The following is a 19,696-nucleotide window of genomic DNA, read 5'->3' on the forward strand; positions in this document are numbered from 1 at the left end:
AAGCGTTGGAAAAATGGTCTTCAGGTAAAACCCCGCTTTTATTAAGTATTGCGAAAAGGCTGCACTTTGCTAAGTGTTAAAAATTTATATTTTGTAGTCGTCTAGTTCAATCGTTTATTTGTATTGCGCGAAATATATTTATAAATTGAGACCATTATGTCATTAAGTAATAATGCAATCTTGAAAACACACACTAATACAGACTAATGCAGACTACACATTAATACAGCTCATGCAGACTGTGACTTGCGCAAACCTCCGACTGAGTGTTACTTAAGTGACTGTTTTTCCAGTGATTTTTACTGTACTGTACCCTGCCTTTCAAGTCAAAGCAGATAGTTAGTTATTAAACGCCCGATTTTAAGCTTCTCAAGCTTCTTGTTATGCATTCATTTAAAGCGTATGCACGAAGTGCAACGACTGACATCGACAACTTAACGAGCGAGTATTTGCACAAAAACATGAACGTGCGCGTGATTCGATGTGTTCGCGTGTGGAATTGTTTGTGAAAAAAATGTTTACTCAAAAGAAAAGTAGGGCTCTGAAAAATTCCCATATTTATTTGATTTCTAAAACATAAAAATGCTTGAACTCCTACGAGATTTTATCCAATTTACAACGCTTAACTTTATGCGTTTATATAGATTGAAGGAAGTCAATGGCCTAATATTCGTGTAACTCAGAGTTATCATAATAATATTCACTGATGAACGATCGTGTCTTTTTTGTTAATTACGCATTGTTCTCACAATTGAAGCGTGGAATATAATTACCATAATTACCATTTGGAATCCGTGTTTTGATCGGGAGGCCTTCGGAAACCTCAAAGTTTGGACTTTTCCAACACTTTTGCGGCTGAGAATACAGCGCGGATTCAGAACTTCATGAGCTGCCACTGCAGAGAGGTAAATTAGGAATACTGTAGTGAGTCATAACAGAAGCGGAATTCTAAAAGAGCGCTTTTAAAAAAGAGAGAAGGCATTGCATTCAAATTTGCACATTTAACCACCATAACTTGCTGGCAAACTTTAAATTAAAAAATCCGCTTCTGTTATGACACTCTAGAGGTATTGACTGATTAGTTTTTGACAAGATCACAGTGTGCTGTCTCCTACTCGTTCCGCAAACTCTGCCCCAAAAGATCGAGTTCTTCCCAATTTGGAACTAACGAGGCTATAACATCGCCGTTAAGTGCAATCTACCAAATAAAAGATCACATTTATAGTCTTTCATCATTTCTGTATGTCTCTGTAAAATTTGAGCTTAATTGCACCCATAACAGCCGAGAAATAAGCGTTTTAAAAGATGCAGTTCAAGCAAAATTTCGCTAATGAATTTATTCATGTTGTAGGTGTCCCCCGCGACCTTAATTCATTTTATTCTTGATTTGCAAGGATCTGAGGAAAAATAGACCGACTTATAAAAGTTTTGAAACCGCTTAAGTATTAGGTTTCAATATAATTTTTAGGTAAATCGGAAAACAAGCTAATATTGCCGATCCGGGGACGGATCTAAAACAAAACATACGTCGCGCATTCCTGGCGAAGGCCCGCACTTTAATAATTGCATCTGTGAATTAATCTGTTCCTTAAACTCATACCTTTATACAAAGGAGGAGCCTTTTTCCTTGGAATCCAATATTTTTTTTTATAAAAGGTAGCTTCTGCTTGCAATCCTGAACCGGTGAGCGAGTTTTATATCCATTTATCCCTCGTATCGACCAGAGAACGCTTCGTTGATATCAAACATTCAGCAACCTCGTGCCGCCATTTTGAAAACTCGTCGCCGAGAAGGCCCTGAGGACGAGGTTGTCAAAATTAGGCGCGGAATTGTCACGTGCGCGTTTAATCATTAGTTTCGTAGACCACCTGATTTGTTCAAATTGACCCGCCATGTTTGCAACTGTGCAAGGTTTAGCGAAGAGTTGTACATTTATCATGCTTGGCTGAAATCCGAATTGAAATAGTTTCTTAATCAGCGAATCGCCTTCGAAAAGATGCACTTTCCAGGCATATGGATCGATGACTTCGTAAAAGGTAAGCTTGAATTGATTTTAGCAACTTAAAAGATCTATCAGTCGTGCGCCATGAAGGGGCTGGCAGCCGTTGTCAGATCATATTATTTTGTTGAACCTGGGGAAATGAAAACTGCTTTGAGAAATCGCTAAATCGGGGATAAAATATAGGAGAAGTATTGCACGAAGGAAACGAAAATTGTTAGAGGAATCGAAAATTTAGAGTTATCGAGGTTTCGAGAAATCGGGATTCTACTGCTTCAACGTTCAGTTCAGAACTCCAATTACATGTACGTTCGTAAGCGAAAACAAAGTGAAGCGAAAGAGCTAGTCTGGTTCACCACAGTATTTCGTAGATTGGATTTTATATATATTGCTTGCTTGAATTCACTCAATTGCTATGAAGATGCAGTAGCAAAACTTTAATGGCCTTTTTCTCATGTGAATGTTCATGTATACTTGTTATGCAATGTTTTCGAGTACCTACCATACATTACAAGTACACCCACGGGTGACTTGATTTTTCAGGTTACATGTTGCAAGTTAAATCTGTTTTCGGAGCAACTACAGAATGCAGGGCCACTCCGGTCCACCGTGCCGGAACGCTTTATAGAACGAGGCAGAACACAATAGATGCTATTCTTATTCAATGACATGCAAATAAATGGCCCTGTATTCTGTAGTTTCATTTCAGTTTAAATTTATTTAAAAAAAACGGATTTTTCCGCTGTTTGAGATTGCAAAACTTTACCTGTTGCTGTTAACATTCTAACATGGCTTAAATTGAGAAGTTGATTCCGTGCAGTTGTTCATTCATGTGGAAGATTTTTTTCCAAAAATCTAAACTGATTGCGAATTCGTCATTACCAATTATTGTTTTAAGAATATTTTGTTTTTCTTGGTGGGAACGGTTGCAATGTAAAGCTGTTTACTCATCCCTTCCTGAGTTTTGCGCGCTGCTTGATGTCTGCACAAAGTTTTTAATCTCTACAGGGTACTATCAGGTTTTCGAAAGATTTAATATTTCGAATGTCATGAATTGAGAAATTGATTCCGTGCAGTTCTTCATTCATGTGGAAGGTTTTTTCCCCAAAAATCTAAACTGACTGCGAATTCGTCATTGCGAATTACACATGTATTATTTTAAGAATATTTTGTTTTTCTTGGATGTGAGAACGGTTGCAGTGTAAAGCTGTTTACTAATCGGTTTTGTCCGCTGCTTGACAAATTCCTTGATGTCTACATAAAGTTTTTACTCTCTATTATCAGGTTTTTCAAAAGATTTAATATTTCTAATGTCCGATTCCAGGAAATTGATTCCGTGCAGTTGTTCATTCAATGTGGAAAATTTTTTTCCCAAAAATCTAAACTGAGCAGCTGAATTAAATAGAGCACTCTGCTGGCTTCTGATGGGAAAACTTGGATGCTGTGACTGAGGAACCCTGGGAACTTTTCATTTAATACATCTACATGTGCATTGTATTTTCTGGTGGATACTGCAGAATGATATTATGCAATGGCTTTCTTTGTGTAGGTTTCTGATTGGCTGTATTCTTTAAAGCATGTACAGTACATGTATGCACACGAAGCCAAACTGTCATACAGTAGTAAGCTTTCTGTATAAAAATAGTAGCCTTCTCAGCTTGGGTGCACAAGGGACCAGTTCCAAAAGATTTGGGTCCATCTAATTTGAAACCAGTCTGGAATGGATCCAAATCAAACTGGACCTGGCATTTTGCAGGTCCAGTTTTGGATCCCTACCAGACTGGTTCCAAAACAATCAGATGTAAATACAGTAGAAGCTGATCCCGTCTGGTTTTGTTCGAAGCGGTTCCTGTTCAGTTCCATGTACGGTAAACATACATGCAGCCTGATTGGACAATATAATATTTTATTGTCACAAAAAAACTTTTTCAACCACATTACAGACATTTTTTTCTGGTCTTCTTTATTGAATGGTGAAGCAAACAAATCTAGTTGTCATTCCAAAGTCAACATTGAAAGTCAAATCAACAATTTGATTTCAAAATGGCAGCTCTGTACAGTCTTGTATGATGAATTAAGTTAGTCTTTGTCATTTCTGTTGAGATTGAAATCTGGTCTGAATTGAAGGCAGCATTTATTTCAATGTTAAATTCGTACACAGAAGGCCCTCAGTTATTTCGACTATATACATGTATAGCACTGCAGCCACTGCATCAAGGTTACATTCGTAATTTTATTACACACTCAGTAATTATTTTGTTTATGTTCTTTAAATATAATTCATCAATTTTGAGTTTTGCAATGTGAGATGTTTATATTTGGCACTTTTGCTCTTGATGCCATTTTCGTCAGATCTTAAAACTTATGTATCCATAGGGTGAATTAAACATGACCTTTATCTAGTCTTTTATAAGCCATTTGGCTAACTGGTGTAGAAAATACACATGTATCTTTCATAAACTAGTGTGGACTTCCTTACATGTACCTAGGGGTTCACAGATTTAATCTTGACTACATATTTTAATATATATTAACTGTTGTTATATACTGTTGTTTTTACTTTTTTGCAGATGTACCATGAGGGATTTTTCAAATTTTTCATTAATCATAATAATAATAATAACATAATAGTTATTTCATTAAGTGTCGAAAAAATATTGCAGTTGTAACCATTTATTGTTGTCCTCAAATCACCCTTCCTATTTGGAGAGGCAAAAATTAATCAATGTAATTTTAATTTCTAAAATTAATCAAAACTAAATCACCCAGTTGATGCTGGGATATAATTTGTATTAATGATAAAAAATGAAAATTGCTTTGTTGAGTGGAATTCTAATAAATTTAGGAATGGATCAAAGAGGTACAAAGCATCTCGTCTTACTTTGGCAGGCCTTTTACTTAGTTTTTATGTAGTCATCAGAAACTAAAAGAGATTAAGGCGGCTTTAACAAGTTAACTTTCTTGTTGCGACCCAATTGTTATGACAAGAGAAACCGACAATGAACAGTCAATTGCAAAGTAGCCTGTGTAACTTCAGCTGATGTTGGCTTGTTTGGAAAACCTTAGCTTGCTCAAGTGAGTGGAAGCTACAGTATGTGGTAATGAAATGAAGACCGTACATCTAATATACATTCAGTATGAAGTCACCTATTTGGTAAGTTTGTTATATGTTTTCTTTGATTTATTATGACTTTCATTTTTATTTTAACAACCACCAGAAATGTAATTGATTCAACTGTGAAAAACAGTTAAAACTAAATTTTCATGGTGGTCATGTCTTTGTCTGCCTCATGAAAAGCAAGTGAGGGGCCAAATTCATGGGTAGTGAAAATGTCATGAAAAGTCATTACATTTTTCATGACTCATTAATATTCTATGGGGCATGAATTTAATGACACCATGAAAACTCCATTAATTCCAACACCATGAAAAATGAACTTTTAAATTCATGGATTTTTCATCACCATGAAAAAGCCATTAATAAACCATGGTGGGCTTCATTTTGATTCATGGCATTTTCATGGGTATTTTGTCGATTAGAATTTTTTCATGGGTCATGAAGCGTTGAATATTAAGGGGATTTTCATGTTATTTTCATGAGATTTTTATGCAGTATTCATGGTATATTTTCATGAAAAACCCATGAAAATTTGACCATTAAAATCTACTGAAAAATCCATGAAGAAGCTATGAATTTTCCATGAAAAATTTCAGTGGATTTTCATGGGTTTTAATTTCATAGTGGAGAAAGACATGGTATTGAGACCTGTAGGTTTGACTACTCGGAACCGTAATACGGTTGTGGTGTTTGTTACCGAAAACTATCATCACCATCATCATCATCATCATCATCATCATCATCAATCTTTATTTATGCATGATATCCTAATCACAATACAATGGTCTTCCTAAGAGTCGGGTCAAATACATTAACTACAGATTAACTACATAAATTACATTAACTACGAAACTACTAAAATAAGAATAATAATTTTTAATCAAATTTTTAACCAGAGATCGCATTTCATTTTTTTTACAATAATGAAACTTTATAACGTTAAAATTTAATTCTAATGCAATAAAAATTTAAAATCGTTTAAATAAGGCTGTTGTCTGACTATGCCAGACTACCATTAGAAGATACTGTAATGAACGCCATAACGTATTATAATAATAATAATAATAATAATAATAACAACTTTATTTAATGAGGGTTACACATTACAGTTAAAAACTGAAAAACCTGTGGCCCTCCCCTGGAATAAAAGTTAATACTACTACAAATATATTATCAATAAAAAAAAAGAAAACAGATAAAATAGATAAAAACTAGATAAAAATACAAACAATAATTTGGGTGTGGCAGTATAAAAATTTAAAAATTATGACATGGGAAAGCTATCTAAGTCGGCATAACCTTCCTTAATAAAATTACTATAATTATGTTTAAAGGCCTTAATGCTAGTGCTAGTTCTAATATATATAGGCAAAGAGTTCCAACATTTAGTGGCTGAAACAAGAAAAGTTCTTCCACCTTCCGTTTCACGGTTATACCGAGGACAGCGTAAAGTAATATCACCATAGCGCGAGGGGGTACTCCCTATAATGGCCTATTATTGGCAAATGAAATGTACAAAGGTGATTAAGAAGTTTAGATGTCCGAATATATATTTAATCAGTCGTTTGGTTTAGCTTTGATCAGAATGAGTGCCGGGGGGGAACCCAAAAAAGTTTTGTATGGGGAGGCTCCGCCCGAGCTCTTACCCCCTTACCCTTTTATATACCATTTTGCCAGAAATTGTACCCCTTTCGTATACCTTTTAATGAAAAAAGGTACCCCTTTCATATACCTGAAAGTAATGGCATAGACTTAAAACATGACGTTTTCTTGTCATTTTCAAGTAGCGCTTAATAAATTGAAATAATACAGCCATAAATTGCATCTGTTCGAAATATTTTAATGAAAGGCCCTTTTAAAATGACAGTTTCCCTACCCTTCCATATACCTAAACTTGTAAAATTCCTATCCTTTTATATACCTGAAGCCTGAAAACGGTGCTCCTTTCGGGCGAAGCCTCCCTGTATAGGCCATTATAGGGAGTACCCCCGGGGAAATTAGTCTGCTACTGTTCCCTCGATGAAAATGTCCGACCTTCTTCGCAGTACAGTCATTTTTTGTTTATCATCCGGTTACGACATATTAGTTGTCTCGCTATAATAATAATCTTTAATGAGGAGACTTTTTCACACATAGGTGGTTTTCAAAAAGGACCTCGAAGATTAAAACTAAAAACTTAAATTAACTTAGGACTAAAAATAAGAATTTTATAAACACTTAAATTAAGAAATTAAAAACCTGCCGCTTAAAAATATTCATATTGTCAGAGTCTCGTATAATCTGACTAAGAGAATTAAAATCATTAACTGCATGATTGGCGGCTCTGTGTTTTCCCCAATTTCTCTTGACGCAGGGGAGTCTGAGATTGACTTTATTTCTGGTATTATAATTATGTTGATGTTGTTGTGTCACAAAAGACAATTCATGATTTATAAGTCCATTTAGACATTTGTATACATGCACACATCTTCGCTGGAAACGCCTTTTCTCTAATGGTATTCACTTAAGAGTCGCTAATGCATGCGACGCAGATGAATACAGCGGTCGATCTAAAATTATTTTAGCCGCCTTTTTTTGCAAAACTTGTAGGCTAGACATTAAAGTTGAATTGTGCTTGTCACCCAAACTAGATCAGCATACTCGAATAAGGGCATGATATCGATAAGACTTTTATAAAAAAGGATGCGCGCCCTAAACGGTAATAAATGCGCCTCGTTAATCGGTTTCAGTTAAAATAGGTTTCTACGGCTTCATAAACAGGCAAAAACGCATCCTGCACTTATTAGTTTTTGTTAATGATAAGTAGCATCTGTGCATGCATTTAATTCACGGCAAGCCCTAGATGCTAGAGTACGGCGGGCAATAAGGTTGCTCCTACTCACCATGCACTCGTCTATCTCGGGAGTAAGCGACTACAGACGGCAGATCAGGCCAATTTAACAGGCCATTTCCGAGTTACCCTTTGCCTCTGTTTCAAAACAAGCCTACGTGCGAAACCATTCAAATGAAAATGACTTGATTTGCATGAAAATGGACTTGAAGGTGAAACTATTTTCATATGAATGATTTCGCACGTAGATTCGATTAGAAAAAGAGGCAAAGGGTAACTCGGAAATGGCCTATTCCTAGAGAATAAGCTTTTTAAGGAAGATGGTTTGGAGATGAATCCTTAAAAATTGTTGCCGACAGTTGTAAGGTTGTCTCAAGGTGATACGTCAAGTCCCGAAAATATCGGAATCACTCAAAAGTTCTTTCAGTTGGAAATCATCGGATGTACTCGACACTCATTCTTGTTAATGAGTTGGACACTGCTAAGTGAGATACAATGCCAAAACGCATTGTAAAAGTAAACTCAGAATTAACCGAAAACTCGGGAGGAAATATGGCGTTTGCGTTCCAAGTGCAATTGTGTGCAAACCATCAATGCTAACCCCAATAAACTGCATATATTTCAAAAAGCGCTAGCCTATATATATGATGTAGATTCAAGTTTTTGATTTTTTTTTGATCATATAGACCATGCATTTTAAGCAACGTCGGCATTTTTTGTGTTTATGATGTTGGTATCTTTAATTTCTTTAATTTGGCGGAAATTTATTGCTCATCGCGAAAACATTTTACCTCAAATTTCGACAACTACTATACAGAACTTATTTACATACTTATAACCAGGTGATAATGCACAAGAGTCCAACTGATAATTAGCTGAAAAAGCCCCCAGCACGATTATTTTTGTGTATTAAATTAACTAATAGATACATTGCATCAATCATAGTCGAACCATCGTTTAAGTTGCGATCACTACCCTCTCGCTTAAATGGCGTGATCACCACCTGAAAAGTGGCTCAGGGATGTTTATAAATATTAAGTTATAGTCACGGCTTGACTCCTACGAGTCAGCAAAAACGAAAACACGATGAAAGCTACAGACACGCAACATACAGAACTAAGCGTTCCAAATGAACAACAGAATATACCTTAATCAATATAACAAAACATTAAAAAAATGTTTAGACAGGTTGCTAGAGACACCTTGTAGCGTAGCAAAAAAAAAATCATTACCAGTGCAATAGTTTTGCGCAGGTGTTTTACACAGTTTCGAAACAACAATTTACCGGACAGCAATGAGAAAGCATCGGCTTCAGTATTCGTGAACCCATAAATTAAAATATTTTTTGCATGAAGGTCGCTCGGCCCGTGTCGATTACCACAGAAAACCATGAAAAGAATCAAATAAATAACACAATTCATTTTTTCCATTTAATGGATGTTGTCTCACGTAATTGTATGACCAATACAGGGCCATTGTTTGAAACACAAAAGATAACAGAATCTCAAGGCCCCCAAAAGTGATGTAATTCGTATAAGCCCAATAGGTAAGATTTTCTTCATTTGGATATTGATCTGAAGAAAGAAATTTTTCTCATCTTGGTGGAAACTACGCTTAAAAGTCACTCAACAGCTTATTGTATCCAGGTTTGTTAAACCTAATTGTTTGTTGCAGCTTGAATCCTTAAATAAGTTTACTTATAATATACACCAATTTATATGCTCTACAAAAACTTAAAACTAGAACCACATAGTGGAAAATTTGTACTCTAGCTTGCATTGCTGCTTAACTTGCAGAATATTTCAATAAACAACAAGTCATGTACAATTATCATTTGGTACTTTAGCAACAGTTCTGAAGTAGGTAAATATTTAAACAAACTGGTATTCTCTCATATACCTTTTCTCTCTCTTTGCATAATATGCGTAGATGCGAATCTTCAGTATATCTTAAACATTGGTAGAAGATTTTTTCCTCTATCCATACTGGTCCGTTCTTAGTAACAAGCGCGCTAAACATTTTTAGCAAAACAAAACTAAAAACAACCAAATTTAAGCCGGAATAGGACCCACTTTAAACGTTGTTAGGACGTATGACGCTATTAAAACAAACTAGAAAACAGTAACAGTAAGTTATGTATTTAAGTCTTTTAAGATAAATTTCGTTTAAGGCCGCAGCAATTTACGTAACAGTTACAAAATGATTCACGGAGCAACAGCACTTAATATTTTAAGAGATCTTTAAAAATAAGCGAGATTAGTTTTTCTGAAATGAGGATTCAATCTGAATAGAGGCACAAGCCTTGTTTCAAGGAAACAGCGGTCTCGAAATCATACACTTCATTTTGCCACCAACAGGATTTATTGTCGGTAGTCCCGAGCTCAGCTCGATCTCTGCAATCTTAAACTACGCTTTGTAAAAAAAAAAACAAATGGTCAGACTGGCTGCAAATGAGAGTTCTTGACAAATTTGTGTTAATTTAAACTGATTTTTTTTTCGAACAACACAGCGGTCAGACAAGCCTGTATCTTATCCCCGCGACCAAATAATATTGTACATCCGTAAATGAAATATTTATTTCGCAGGAGATGCCTGTGTCGATATAGCAAAAATGGCTTGCCGACAGATTTTCATTATCGCCGTGCTGTTAAAGATGTCTTTAATGTTCCGCAACATCTCCAGCCAACAATGCGGAATTGACACTTACTCCATCTATCAAATGATGCTAAAGGACCACACCTTTAAGACGTTCAAGGCTCGGCCACTTTCGATGGACTGCAGAGAGGCGTGTAACTCTGACGTTAGATGTCAAAGTTATAACTACGTCTTTTTCGAAAACATATGTGAGTTGAACAACAGAACTAAGGAGGCCAGGCCAGAGGACTTTGTCAAGAACAGCGACAGATATTACATGAGGAAGGCTCCAAACAGAGGTAAACAAAACTAACTAAAGATAAAATAAGATGAAATAAGTGAACAGGAGAGGGGAGGTACGATCTGATCAAATGATAATATAAAAGTGTTTAACTTCTGTTAAATTGCCAAAAATACAACCAAGTCCTCGAGTTTTAGCTTGTTTCCAAGGATACTTCTATCCAAATTTTCTTGTACATGATCCCAGTTCCTCGCTTTCTCTCCTCGGTTGATCTAAAATATCACTCATTTTGAATTCAATACTGTAGAAACCGATAGCTTAAGTTTTATCTCGCGGCAGTCGAGGGCCGAACATTTACTGGTAGGGCCGCACGACTTTTTCCAGCCCTTTCAGATCAAGGCGAACGGCACTTATATGTGACTATTTTGATCTGGTTCGCCAAGGAAATAACACGCGGGGCTCTATGTGTCATACGACAAAACAAGATTATTTTATTTCATTTAATTCTAGTGCCTCTCGGTTCCATTCCCGAGCTGCCTGCTGATTCGTGCAGAGAGATCAAGGCGAGTGAAGGAGGACAAGCGGTCAGCGGTCATTACTGGTTGGACCTCGAGAAGAACGGAAACCCTTTAAAAGTCTACTGTGACATGACAACTGACGGTGGTAAGTGATGGATTATTCCCTGGGTAAAAGAAGCAACTCCTCGATTTTAAACAAGCGAATAAACAGCAACAGGTACTTCGACTAGTCCCAGAAACCTCTCAAATCCAAACAATATCTTATTACATCCTGAAAGTAGTGTAGTATTCTGCCCTATGTATTGTTATTAATAAGGCATGGGAAGCAACTCCAGCCTTAAACAAACCCAAGAAGAAGAGCTTGAGATGGTATAAGCAAGGTATCAATCCCGGCTTGAATTGGGCGGCTGGGTGTGATATCTGAAAGCTGTCGTTTGCCTGATTCTTAGCAAGTGAATATCTATAAGCGTCTTTTCCCCTTTTAGACTACTATTCTGCTCATTAATAAATTCCCATCGGGCCTAATTATCCATCTGCAAGTGACTTTGAATAGGACAACAATCACATTCACGGAAAGTTATACTAAGTTATTAACTACTTGCTACTTTTTGTAAATAGTGTAGGATGGAAAAAAAACATCATTCTGCTTGTAGTCTTACCCCTAGGTTGGTATTTGTATCGTCCTGGTCATTCTTGTAAGCACATCCGGGACTCCGGGTACTCCAAAGGAGACGGAAAGTACTGGATCGATCCCAAGGAGGGCGGAAACCCTTTAAAGGTCTATTGTGATATGACAACTGACAGTGGTAAGTGATAGATTGTTCCCTAAGTAAAAAAAAGCATTATCTAGCTTTGAAAAAAAGTAAGGTAAATCATTTACAGAACGTTTTAAGTTTTATTACGACTGGCCACTATTTGTATGTGTTTCATTTGACATGCAATGCACTAAAAGCTGTCACAAGTTTCCAAACTGCAGCTGTTCGAGTATTGTTGTAACGCAAATTCATATATATTTGATATATACTTGCTGATGTTTGTAAAACTGTTTCGTCCTCTAGGACTCATCAGTACGGCCAGAAAAGAAAGGCCTATAACCGATACCCAATATTCGATACTGCTGTACTGAAAAAATATCATAGAATAGCGATACTCGCGAAAAATATCAATGCTTTCAATATTGCACGTGACCTGAGCTTGCGGTAATCTGTTGTGCACCTGATGTTCACGAATTTGATATTCAGTGACGCTTAAGTAACAATAAGCACTAGTACCTTTATAATTAGTGTTTCCACAGTACTGTGATCTGCAACAATCAGCGCGTAACCAATGTAACCTGTTGAGCTGTGAAAAGGTTGTTAGACTGACTTATGCACCTATCAATGGCTTGCCCCAGGATGGGGGTGGGGGCGGGCAACCCCAGGGAAATTTGACATTTTTTGGAATCCAGAGTCGAATTCCCCACCCCTGGGCACCTAGCGAATGTCAAACGTCACATATCTATTCTTAAATTTCTAACCCAGCAGACCATTTTAGATGTCAAAATCCCTACCCTGGGAGTACTTCACGATGTCAAATTCCCGTGGGTTGCCCCCCCCCCCCACCCCATCCTGGGGCAAACCATTGATAGCTGCATTAAACGTGTGGCAATGGTAACCCGTTGGAAAGTGATTAGAAACTTCCTATATCAGCGCCGACATATCGTCTAAAAACCATTCTAGGATATGACCTACCTTTGTTTCTGTAATAGTGGATAAAAATGTATCCAATGGGAAAGGTGCATTACTCGATTACTCAGTTTATACTCTTATTTGCAAACGAAAAACGTGTCATGCTAGTAACACCGCTCTTCTGACGAAAAACGCAGTTTTTCGGTGACTGATCTAGCTCTTGGATTTCATGACTAGAAATCTAGACAATCACTGCATGACAAATTGTCGGCACACTGATGTTTTCATCAAATCTTCCTCCTGCTCTTACTTCTCAATGTTGCATAAAAAATGAAACGCACTGCACAAGGAGCTCGGGCGCATTGCGCTCTCCAACACTGCATGAGGGAATGGAGGGTGGTGAGGAGGTGTGCCAACGACTTACGTCAGTGTACGTTGTATACTTCAGTCCCTGTACTCTTGAGGCGGCCTGAAGGTTGCTTAAACTCCAGTGCCATTGCAAAGCACGTGCACGTGCAGCTGTGGGTAGCTCTGGAACATTCATAGCATTGCGTATGCAGATGTTGACTTAATAAATTGTCTGTGTGCATGCCTAGAGGTTCTGGCCAAGCCGCGGAAATGTGCATTGACCATTCCTTTTAAATAGTTTACGCAATTATTTGCATCTGATACATATGCAATGCAGTAAATCAGACGACACGGATAGTTCGAGTCTCGTTGCAATGCAGATTCGTACATTTGCTTGTCGAGTTATTTAGAGTAAGCATTTGCCTATAATAAAATGTCGGCCTTGTTTTGTTTCCTAAAGCTTTTTTTTGCAAAATAACCTCTGATCCGTGCCTGATTTCAGGGTGCTGGCTTCTTGTCTCCAATGTTGTAATTGACGGCTCATCGGCCCCTACGCAGTTATCAACAACAACAACAACAACAACAATAACAACTTTTATTCACTCCCTAATATTTTACAAAAAGAAAAAAAATTGTAGAGTTAAAAAGGGCAGGCAGCCAGTGTTACAATTATGTTAATACAAGTTTAGGTCGGTAAACACACAAACAACACAGAACATTACAGTGAGCAAAAGAAAACGGAAACAACGACAATTATATATTAGAATATTGAAAATAAATAAAAAAAAGAAATATAAATGAGAAAACTTATCAATTATCATTACTAATAGAAAAAAATTACAGCAAAACAGCCTTAGAGTTGTACGATACAGGCGCTAGCTAGTATCTTACAAGATATTGAACTTTTTTCGCACTACAAATACTTTTAGGGTTTTTAGATTAAACTTGTGTATATAATAGAATTTTTGGCCTTGTTGAATTTTCTGAAGCCTTTGTCTGTTTGTTTTGTCAAATAACCGCTGAACTTGCCTGATTTCAGGTGGCTGGCTTCTTGTCGCCAACGTTGTGATTGATGACTCGTCTCCCTTTGAACTGTCAGTTGAGACATCGTATCGCGGAATAAGCAGCTATAACAATAACAAGACGTTCCTCACGAAAACAGCCATGAAGGAGCTGAGCACATACTTGCCTTTCACTCAACTGAGATTCCACTGCAGTAAACAGCATCATGGACGTACGTTCCACATCACCACGGCTGCTAATAGCACTGGAGAAGCTGTAGTCCAGTACTTAAGCGGTCAGACGGATGTCCAGCCTGACGCCTGTGACTCGTTTGTAAGAATGGATGATGACAACTCGGAGTTAGCCGGACTTTGCCATAATTGGGGGTATGAAAATGGTTTGTGGAGAATTGGTAAATGGGGGGCTGGCTATGATAGACAGAGATTATTCGATCACACTGCTTTTGTATACGGTCTGTATCATTGGGTTATCGCTGAAGATGGCTCAAGATTGGAATGTGATGACGGCTATGCTGTTGTGTCTTCCGGTGATTTCTGGAAGGTTTTTGTTCGTTAAAAAAAGAATAACAACAACTAACATTACAGCCTGAAAAACTTCGCGAATTAGCATTAGTAAATACAGTTAAATATTCAATAGAGTCAAAGTTTGGTACACTCTTTTTTTTTCTATAAGAATTTTTTTTTCCGGCCATGGCTGAATGTTTTTATTTTTCTGTCGATTTGAGGCTAAACATATTCTTGTGAATATTCTTAGATTTTATAGCGTATGACATTTCTATTTAAGAATGTCATTATTATGTATTACGGTATCGATTAAGTGTTTGGTGTATAACTTCTTGTAGAAATGTGATTAGCATCAAACATACGACTAGTGCCGCTTTTGGCTAGTTTTGCCGTGACGGTTTAGGGAAAGGAAGAATTTTTATTCGTTTAAGTTGAAAACTTATAATTGTATTGTCTTTACAAATTTCTCAACACGCTAAATTATATTCTTCTTAAAACTCGTCCTCGGGTTTATTCTTAAAATTTCGCAAATTTCAGCCTCGATATTCTTGAAAAGTATATTCTTCTAGAAAAAAGAGTGTACTTCGGACCGTGGACGGGACTGAATGGATCGGATAGCTAAATAATCATTAGTCTAATTTCAAGAGGTGAATATAAGAATGCGACATTCTGATTGGTCGAGAAGCTCTGGTTTATGACGTTTTATTATTCAACACATGCGCGCGCTGCCCATATATGGTCAAAATGTTAACGATATCTGTCATCCGTACATAACAGATATTTAACAATTATCCTGCGAAATCGCGCGGAATATCGTCTGATACTTAGCCGACGAGGCCGTAGGCCGAGTTGGCTAAAATCAGACGATATTCCGCAAGATTGAGCAGGATAATTGTTTTATTATTCAACAAATTGTCAACGAAACACATTTTGCACATAGAAAAACTGTAATTGTGCAGCGCTTTACAAGATTTCGGACGAATCTTCGCAACCTACGAATATCGCAGGATATCTGTTATGTACAGATGACAGATATCGTTAACATTTTAACCATATATGGGCAACGCGCGCACCTGTTGAATAATAACCTGCGATATTCGTAGGTTGCGAAGATTCGTCCGAAATCTTGTAAAGCGCTGCATAATTACAGTTTTTCTATGTGCAAAATGTGTTTCGTTGACAATTTGTTGAATAATAAAACAATTATCCTGCTCAATCTTGCGGAATATCGTCTGATTTTAGCCAACTCGGCCTACGGCCTCGTCGGCTAAGTATTAGGCGATATTCCGCGCGATTTCGCAGGATAATTGTTAAATATTCACCTCGCTTAGAGGTGAATATAGCAATTCAGGGCTTGGCTACTAAGCCACGCCAACTTTGCCATCCAAGCAAGTAAACATGGCGGCATTTGATGAATGAAATTTTCGTTCATTCGAAAGAAATCGCGTCAAGTCCGGAGTATTCAAAACAGTTGGAATTTTGAAAATGGCTACCAAGGCTTTTGAACCGAAAATATTTTCAAGAGATGGGTTTCAAGGCATTAGAATTGGTGCTAAGGACGGTGGTTTTGGAGGTCGAACGCGGTCACAACTAGAAACTCAGTGGCAGATCAATTGACAAAACATTACTCAGTTGTCTTCAGATCAGAGCTACTCGACTCATTTCAAGAGGATTTGCACAATTGTCTAGAAGTCGCCAACGATTAAACAAAGGTACTAGATATCTGCCTTTTTCGTAGTGTTTGTTTTGTTTCGTTTTATTGCTTAAACTAAAGTTTAAATTCTGATGTACAATCGGTGAATTAAACTTGTTTACAAGCGAGTACTTGTGTTTGTTTTGTTTCCGTGTTTAGTTCTTTATTTTATAGTTCTTGATATTCACCTCTGAAAATTAGACTAAAACAATTATTCGCCTCAGGCTCAGTAAATCTCGGCGAATATTCCCCGAGACGAATTGTTAATTATACGTATGTTACAAGACTATTTGTATATTAAACTGAAGATGGAGGTAAGATATTCCAACACAAAATCCATGTTCCGTAACAGATACCTTTACATGCAAATGACACGCATCTGTTCATCCGTACTTCCTAACATTATCATCATGGAGTTTCTAGCCTAATAATATTTAATTAATGAAATATTATACAATTTATTTCACTTAATTCCTATGAAAGTCTCCTAAAAATCACAACTAGATGGCATCACAGAATTTTTAAGCCTGATAACTTACCATCTATGCCAAACTGGTTGCTGTTTTCGTTTATTTAGGTCTTAGTGCAGCTATATAATTTCTTAGTCATTTGCGTTGATTTAAGCCAATGTTCTTCATTGCCAACTGAAAAAGTTACTTGAGTGGTTGAAGGCCCACGCACTCACTCTTCAATCAGTGTGTGTTTGTATGTGGCTAGAGTGGCTAGAGTGGCGTAGGTGACTGATTTTATGCCAGTTTAAAACAGCAGTAATGTTGAAGAGATATTAAATGTTTGTAATTAAATCCGATGTCAAAACATTTCTTTAAAATTTGATTTCTTTAAAGTACGTTACCTGACAAAAGACTTCACTGATTATAAATGACTCTCTACTTTAAAGATATGGTGTATTTAACACTTTTTGTTCATGTAAATAGATGTAAATAGATACCGATTTTTCCCCTTTTTTTCTTTTTATACTATATCTATGTTCTGTACAGGCTCGCAATTGATCCCAGTACCGGGAATGTTTCGTGTAAATGATACAACAAAATGTTTGGAATGGCATGGACTTTATAACTAGTCCTCGGAATGTGATATTTATTAAAGACAAGCGCCGTTGCAAAAACGCAACGATATAAAGCGGTGAAAATACCGTGAGAAATAAAATTAACATGTGAATATTTAAGTTTTTCGTTTAGAAGATGCAGCTCAGAAATATACAAGAAGTTCGAAGATGTCTCTGCTGTCTAATTAACGACTGAATTATTCCCTGTACAATGCTGCCAAGGTAAACACGAGCTTCCTTTTCCTTGGAAGCGCACAAAAATTCACGTGCGAATTTTGGAGGTTATGACACATTTGTAGTTTATAAACCATTATTTAAGAAGACATTTTCCTTCACAATTCGTTCTTGCAAATATTAAATAAAATACAGTAAACGATTGAGCTATTATCACAGCATCTCTGGGTAGATTTATTTGCATACCGCACACGTAGAGCTGTCACGTTTACACGTGCAAATTTCTTACCGTCAATCATCTCCGCCTCTGCACTGAAAGCTACGCGAAAATGTAGCCAAAGTCCTGTATCAGAATTTATTTCAGTGTCCTGATAAAGACATTCCAAGGACTGAAACAATAAACCACAGATTTCGAAAGAGAGTAGCTCAAGAACAAAAGGCGGAGGTGATTGCAATAAGCAACAAAACTCAACTTTCTTTTAGACTTTTCAGTGACTTTTCGCCTAGACATTGTCGCTTTGAACGCTGCGTGATGCATGTGAATGAATGGCTATCAGCTAAAAGCATTTCGCCGCAAATAAATATTCTTTATTGAGAGAGTTCATATTTCTGTTCGTTGGATTTTTAAACTGTATTTCGCGTTTTACGTCAGTAATCAGTACGTATTTAGCAGCTATATCGATATATTAGTTTTGAATTAAAATCGTTCAAATACGGTACATTCTCTGGCGTTAATTTTTTTTGTTATTAGGCCCCGTCCACACTGACCCGGGTAAATTTGAAAACGGAGAAATTCAAAAACGCCGCGTAAAATTTTTTCCGTCCACATTAACCCGGGTAAATTTGAAAACGATACGCTTCATTAGAAAGTAAAAGTAAAAGTAAAGTCTTTATTTAACGAGGGTAGCACTAAAATAACATAAAAAATACTAACAAACCAGTGGCCCTCTAAAATTATTTACAATAAAATATAAAAATACACTATTTCACGCTCCAAGTCCAAACGCTCATTGGTGAGCGTTTTTGAAAAGCTCCGTTTTCGGTGACCGAAAACGCCGTTTTAACGAGGAAAAAGAATAGAAATTTACGTGCGGTGAAATAAAAATGTTCTTAAAATTCTAATTTGTGTACATGCCAGCGTGTAATACATATGTCCCGCACACACCAGGCAGCATTTCTTCATTTCGAAAAACAGCTTTCAAAATTTTTTGTTCTTTGTTTTTAGTGTATATCTATTCTTTTTATCAATTTTTTAACTTATCTGCTTTTTTTTACCATATCATGGTTTTCCCGCCAGAGTGGACTGTTGAATAGACAAATTCACTTTTATCTTCTTCAATAAATATACAGTTCTCGAAGATATTAGCCTTTTAAGGCTACTCTGTAACTATAGTATAAATAAATTTCATGTATCTATGTTTGTATGTATGCATGTATGCCCTGCAGGAAAGCGTCAATTGTCCCAGGATTTTTTTATTATTATTTATTTTTTCTTGCATCAAGTGTACAGGCACATGTATGCAAAACTTTTGCAGAAACTGTGTGCTCTGCAGCAAGACTCTTGATCTGTTTTTTTTTTATGAATTGTTTGGCATGTAATACTTAATAATAATAATGATAATAATTAAAAACAATTTATACAAGATTGCTGCTTCAGTTTTAAGAAGAAAAACTGCAATCAATTCAGGTCTTGTCAAATAAGTTAAAAATTCTGTAATGTAATAGTAAAATACGTATAGAAACCTTACATATTAAAAATTGCAGCAATTAAAAATAAAAATAAAAAATTGCAAAAACATAATCACAACGCATTTTATTTAACGCCATGTTATTTTCGCACGAACTGACGCATGCGCATTTCAGTTGACAATGACATTCTGAA

The 19,696-nt window shown here is 36.5% G+C and overlaps 1 protein-coding gene and 1 pseudogene across 1 annotated transcript in view; one reads left to right on the top strand and one right to left on the bottom strand.

Moving 5' to 3' along the window:
- Positions 1-7,223: 7,223 nt before the first annotated feature.
- On the bottom strand, positions 7,224-9,423 carry LOC144662987 (uncharacterized; annotated as a pseudogene).
- A 1,166-nt stretch (positions 9,424-10,589) lies between these two features.
- Positions 10,590-19,696, top strand: part of LOC144663432 (uncharacterized) — a 35,380-nt gene continuing 26,273 nt past the window's right edge. Inside the window, exons 1-2 of the mRNA XM_078524379.1 lie at positions 10,590-10,880; positions 11,333-11,485. Coding sequence (XP_078380505.1) covers positions 10,601-10,880; positions 11,333-11,485 — 433 coding nt within the window. The 5' untranslated portion in view covers positions 10,590-10,600. The remainder of the gene's footprint in view (positions 10,881-11,332; positions 11,486-19,696) is intronic.

Source organism: Oculina patagonica, chromosome 8, assembly GCF_052425735.1.
Source record: "Oculina patagonica isolate OP01 chromosome 8, crgOcupat, whole genome shotgun sequence".
In the NCBI taxonomy this organism is placed as follows: Eukaryota; Metazoa; Cnidaria; class Anthozoa; order Scleractinia; family Oculinidae; genus Oculina; species Oculina patagonica.